Genomic DNA, 5,696 nt, shown 5'->3' on the forward strand with positions numbered 1-5,696 from the left:
TCTTATGAAAGCAGGTAAAGGCTCCGTGTCTGTGAAACACAACCATTCTGTCTGAGATGCGGCCCTCCCTCTGACGGGTGGACTCGTACCGAGAAAGGGGCGGCAGCCGCAGAGCCCCCCGGCAGCGCTATTCCGGGCAGCGCTCGGCGAGCGGCGCCCGCCCACGGCTCGTCACTCCTGGGCCGCCTCGCGCTGAGCATCCTGGGAGCTGTAGTTCCTGCCCCGCAGACGCCGTAGGCCGCCTAGGCGCATGCGCAGAAGCTGCGAGGGGGCGAGGGGCCATTCAGCGACGCGACCCCCCCGAAGGCCCCGCCCCTTCCTGCCCCTGCAGCGGGTGCCCTCCAGGGGCAGCTCGCCGACCGGAAGAGGATCTCGTTCACGTGGTCCCCAGCGGCCAATCAGGTTTTGCAGCCGCCGAGCGCTGCCCTTCCGCTGCCTCGCAGCTCGGCGAAATGGCGGCGTCCCGCGGGCGGCGGCTGCTCTGGCACGGCCGATGCTGGTTCTCGCAGACGGAGTCTGCTGTCCCCCCGCAGACCCCGGACTCGCTGTACCCGCCCATAGTGGCTTCCGCCACGGCGAAGAGCAAAGCGGCCAAGCGGCGGCGCCTGGAGCATTTCAAACAGCGGGTGCACGCGGCGGCCTCCATCGAGGAGAAGCTGCGGCTCTACGGGCAGCTCCAGCGGCCCAAGTACATGGTTTACCCGCAGACCTTCGCCCTCAACGCCGACCGCTGGTACCGGAGCTTCACCAAGACCGTCTTCGTGCCGGGGTTGCCCCCGAGAGCGGCGCCGGCAGCCGCGAAAGCCCCGGGAACGGTGGCGCCGGAGGCCGCGAAAACGCCGGAGGCCGCGAAAACGCCGGAGGCCGCGAAAACGCCGGAGGCCGCGGCGGGAGTAGCGCCCGAGGCCACCAAAGCCCCAGAGCCAGGAACGGAGGCACCAGGAGCTTCGAAAACCCCGGAGCCTGCGGCGGGAGCGGCGCCGTACCTGGATGTGGGCGAGCTGCGCTCCCTCGCCTGCGACGCCCTCCTGCAGGAGAGCTTCTACCAGAATAAGAAGCGGCCGTTCCTCTACCGCGATCAGGATCATACGCCCGGCCCGTTCCTTACACAGCTCGTCTCCACCCTCGCCGCTCTCCTGTCCGGTCGCAACCCGCTGCTGGCAGCCTCCTCCCTTGGTACGGGGAGGGGGTGGGAGGGAGAGGGGAGTGGGAGCCCTTGGGCGGTGGGGCAGGTCAGTGCAGCCGACAGGAGTGTCGCTGGTGTAGCTGAGTTATTCAGACCACCACTGGTAGTTCATCTTGTCTCCAATGTCCCACATGTTGCGAGTGGATTTTGAATTTTCTGTTTTACAGCAGCTGCAGAACAAGAATTGTGAGGGTTTTAAATGCAAATCTCTGTTTCTCTCAATTTCTCTGTTTTGTTTCAGATCTGAAACCTGAAGTTAACTATTACTGGCACCATGGTGAGGAAATTGTTGTTCATGGGCATCGAAAGGGTAGAGTCGATCCTGTGCGATTTCAGATAGATGATAATCCGCACCTCCAGATCCGTGTACCAAAGCAACTTCCAGAGGTGTGGATATGTTCATCAGCAAGTTAATTGCATGCGTTTTCACTTAACGTTTCTGACAGCCACTGAAACCATGCCATAGGTAGTATGTGGAGGACCTGGTTAATCAGTCATGTAGCATACTTACGCATTTTTCAAGTCTTCATGCCTTTACTACCTTGTTGTGGTAACTGCTTTGTAGATATTGAGACAGTCTTCTGAATTTCACCTTTGTCATCTTTGTGTTTAGAGAAACTGTATGTTGTTACATTTAATTAAATGAAGGTTTTAACTTATACTTGTAAGTGGAGGCAACTATAAGAAATACGGTGTGGAACATTTTTCAGTGGAGGAGAATAAAATGGGAGAAATGGAGAAAAAAAGAGTGGAGTAAGAGAGAGCACGTATAATCTGAATGTGAGCACTGTTACCTATTAGTATTGCCTAACAGTTGTTTCCTTTGAATTCTGGCTTTTCTGGAAGCTGATTCAGTATTCTAATCTTTTATGCTTATACACTGGTAATTGTATAGCGTGTGAAGGTCTCTGTTGCCCAGTTTCCGCCACAAACAGAAGACTACTTCAGTTTCTGTAAATGCTGAACTTTTCTGGCTAATTAATTGTACAATTTGCTTAGGTTAGTACTGTCAGATGTTACAATCCTTTGCATTTTGGAAGAACTGTTTTGACAATTTAAAATGTTATTTAGTGCAAAACACTGAATACTTGTAAACTCACTGTTCATTCAAGTTACTTTATTCACTGCTGCTAGAACTGGTTTTGCTCCTCTTCTACAGAAGTGGATTCTGGTTTTGAAGGTAGTACCAACTGGCAGCTTTGTTAGTACTATTTCACACAATGTTTTTTGTATATTACAGAACATTAAGACATCAGTATGTGTGTACTAGCTAGCACTCATCACAAGACAAGAAGTTATGCTGTAAAAGATGAATTTAAGTTATATAATGGCGTATGTAAGCAAGACTTAAACCTTCTGCTACCTGACAGAAGGTGGCATATTATGTGAGGCCTGATGTCAGAAACATGACTTATGTCATGTCTTTTCCTTCTTTTTCTTTCAAGATTGTCCCGCTGGAGTCAGATCTTGGAGATGTTCCCATTATTAATCACAAACCATCCAAACTGCCGTTGTTCAAAAAGCAGTATGAAAACAAGGTATTTATAGGTAAGAGTTTCTAGTCATGGAATGTTAACTAGGTTTTTTGTGGAAAAAACCCAAACCAAACACTACCTCCCATCAAAAGAAAAACAAATTGTATATTTTTATATATAACTATATTATGTAAATATGGTATTTAAATCTCTTGAGATTTCATGTCAGTTAGGCAGTGGGGACAAGCATCCTCCTGTGCATATGGTAGTCTCTGTCCAGATTTGCTTGAAGGAGTTGGGTTGAATTGAAAATCGGCAGAAAACTGGCTTTAAATTTTGTTACATCTCCTCAGAGACATTTTAGTATGTGAACTCTTGCTTTTTGGAGCTGGGCAAGCCCTCTAAGTCTCATCCAGAAATGGAAGTGTCTCCACATTTATATAGATCTGCAGCAGAGGTTCTAAACTTCTGTTGTTTGGAGTCTGATAGAATGTATTTGTATGCATAATAAAGAGCATTTTCTGACTCTTTAATTTTTTTCATTTTGGGGAACACAGGATCAAAGGTAGCAGATCCATGCTGTTATGGACACACTCAGTTTCATCTTATTCCTGATAAACTAAAACGGGAGAGGTTTGTAAAAGCACATCTTGAGGATCAGATTGAAGTTCTTTATCGAGCTAATGGTATTGCAAGTCTGTTTGCCTGGACAGCAGCACAAGCAATGTATCAAGGTGAGAAAGTCAGCTTGATGCATGCCTACTGTGAAGTTCTCTAATCTTTTCTCCCCCAAAACCTTTTTCTCATATGAAGACCATCCTTTAAATAGATCTTTGAAAATTTAATTCAACCAATGAATGAAGCAGACCTTATACCAGGGGGTTAGTTAAGACTTTTTTTGAGTACTTCTACTCCGAGAGAATTAATTACACAGAAAAATATTTTTGTCACATGTAACACTAAACCTGTGCAGACCCCTCAGTCCTGCATTCACTTGCTCACCCCACACTGGTTGCGGGGAATGGTGGTAGATATCAAGCAGTTTGTTTGTTTATTTACAAAACAACTATGTTGCTTAGCCCCTTGTTTCAGACATGTCAATTCTAGGAAACTACAGTCAGTGAAAGAAAAATGTCAGTAGCCTTATGTTAGGATTTTATGTCTATGTTTGATTAAGACTGACCAGGTCAGTCTTTTGCTTATTCATGTAAATATAATTGTTATCTAGTGTTACTGGAAGATATCTGCTGGTTTGTAGTTTTCACTTGTGAAAAAACACATGGAAGAGAATCCTTTGACTGTGATGTATGTAGCTGGCTCTGCATCAATTTTTTTATGTAATGGCATATTAGAAAGCGTTAATTTTTTTGTGGACATGAAACACTGAAGTCAAGTAAGTCTTGGCTTCAAATCTTGTTACAGTTGTAAGCATATTATGAGTTATAAAGACAGCATGATTCAAAAGCTTTTTCTTTGTTCTGTAACAGTTTTTAGGGGTGTTTGTTGCACATAATACCAAATATCCTCTAAGAATATAAGTGTATGCTGTGTACACACATAACTATGTAAAGAAAATATTTTAAAAGGACAATGTGCAGTGGGGGTTTGAAGCATTAATACTTATTGACATAGTGTTCTTGGTATTGTCTGGCTGGTTACTATAGTCATGCTCATAACATAGATATGCATGCTTCTGTCATGAAACAAATGTTCACTATCCTGCGAGAAGCGTGGAATAGTTGAAAGGCATTTCCCTTCAGATCACTTGTAGGACTGAGTTGCACTAATAATTTAGTCAGCTGGCTGATTAGCATGGGGTTTTTATAAGTCAGCAATAGGGAACTGTGTACAAAATACAAAAAGACCACTGTGTCCCCTGACCTTGTCCTTAATTGATGGTTGTGTTTTAGTTAGTCTGGGTGAAGAATGCTTCTGTTGCTAAAGGGGATGGGACTTTTTCCCTACTAGGTGACTGCTGCAACTCCCAGTGTTTTTCTGTATTTCAGACGTGTGCGCTGATAGGAGTTTCGAATTCTGTATAACTAGTGTTGTTTCTTTATTTTGTAGGATTCTGGAATGAAGCAGATGTGACCCGTCCTTTTGTATCGCAGGCAGTAGTGACTGATGGAAAATACTTTGCTTTCTTTTGTTACCAGCTAAACACTTTAGCATTAACTGCAGAAACTATTCAAAATAACCCTCGGAAGAATATCTGTTGGGGTACAGACAGTAAGCCATTGTATGATGTTGTGGAAGATGGTAGTGTGAAAGGCTTTAATGATGAAGTTCTGCTTCAGTTGGTTCGTTTTCTATTAAACAGGCCAAAAGAGGTATAAATCATTAAACAATAAAGTATTCCCGTTTACATGCCTGAACTTCAGTGTAACTCCATGAAGTATGGGCTAGAATATGCCTTGTTCTTAGTCAAGTATGTGTCTAGCAAACACTATATATATCTTTTATGATACTTGGGCCTTATTTCTTTATTTTAAATGTATGATACTGTACACTGAAAAATAAATGTTTAAATACCTTAATGTCTTTTGTGTTTTACTGTTAGAAGTGTATTGTATGGATTCAAAGTCATGTGAATACTTTCTTTTAGCAGATCTGCAGCTCTGTGTTGAACTATCACAGCAAAGAATGAATTCACATGACCATCTGATTATGTTGCTAGGTAACTGCTGTCTTGATATTTGGGACCAGTGAAAAGTTTCTGATTTTGTGCCTGAAAGTAAATTAGTTGTCTTAAATGCTTACTCTTCCTAAAGAGAAAATGAGCTCAGAATACAAAGTGAAAAGTGAAAGGTGTAAAAGTGAATGGTTGGAAGTTTAGTTGCATAGCATGGCAAATTCTTAGACACCTATCAAGCAGTAGTATAAACACAATTAAACTTGCTTCCAAAGAGTCTTTTGTGAACATGCATACCCATTTTTAAGCTCTTACCTCAGGAACCACAAAGATAACTCTAAAATGCATTTTGAGTCTACAGTTTTCCCTTTAGCTTGGGACATTGATTTCAGTTGTAGACAAC

General features: G+C 44.0%; 1 protein-coding gene across 2 annotated transcripts; it reads left to right on the plus strand.

Annotated features, from left to right (window-relative positions):
• Positions 1 to 414: 414 nt before the first annotated feature.
• Positions 415 to 5,198, plus strand: MRPS30 (mitochondrial ribosomal protein S30). Of its 2 annotated transcripts, XM_074931735.1 has the most exons (6): positions 415 to 782; positions 936 to 1,176; positions 1,428 to 1,573; positions 2,632 to 2,734; positions 3,219 to 3,395; positions 4,729 to 5,198. In XM_074931735.1, the coding sequence occupies exons 1-6, from the start codon at positions 453 to 455 to the stop codon at positions 4,995 to 4,997; spliced, it is 1,266 nt and encodes a 421-aa protein (XP_074787836.1). In that variant the 5' UTR covers positions 415 to 452; the 3' UTR covers positions 4,998 to 5,198. The 2 variants fall into 2 exon arrangements, with proteins under 2 accessions (XP_074787836.1, XP_074787835.1); XM_074931734.1 differs by having other exon boundaries at positions 415 to 1,176.
• Positions 5,199 to 5,696: the final 498 nt, after the last annotated feature.

The sequence above is a fragment of the Athene noctua genome, chromosome Z (assembly GCF_965140245.1).
Source record: "Athene noctua chromosome Z, bAthNoc1.hap1.1, whole genome shotgun sequence".
Classification (NCBI taxonomy): domain Eukaryota; kingdom Metazoa; phylum Chordata; class Aves; order Strigiformes; family Strigidae; genus Athene; species Athene noctua.

What these genes read in the sequence shown, in the direction of transcription:
- MRPS30 (XM_074931734.1), top strand. Translation starts at nt 453, where the DNA reads ATGGCGGCGTCCCGCGGGCGGCGGCTGCTCTGGCACGGCCGATGCTGG. An exon ending in GCTGGCAGCCTCCTCCCTTG is followed by an intron (nt 1,177 to 1,427) that starts GTACGGGGAGGG and finishes GTTTTGTTTCAG; the next exon opens with ATCTGAAACCTGAAGTTAAC. An exon ending in TGAAAACAAGGTATTTATAG is followed by an intron (nt 2,735 to 3,218) that starts GTAAGAGTTTCT and finishes TGGGGAACACAG; the next exon opens with GATCAAAGGTAGCAGATCCA.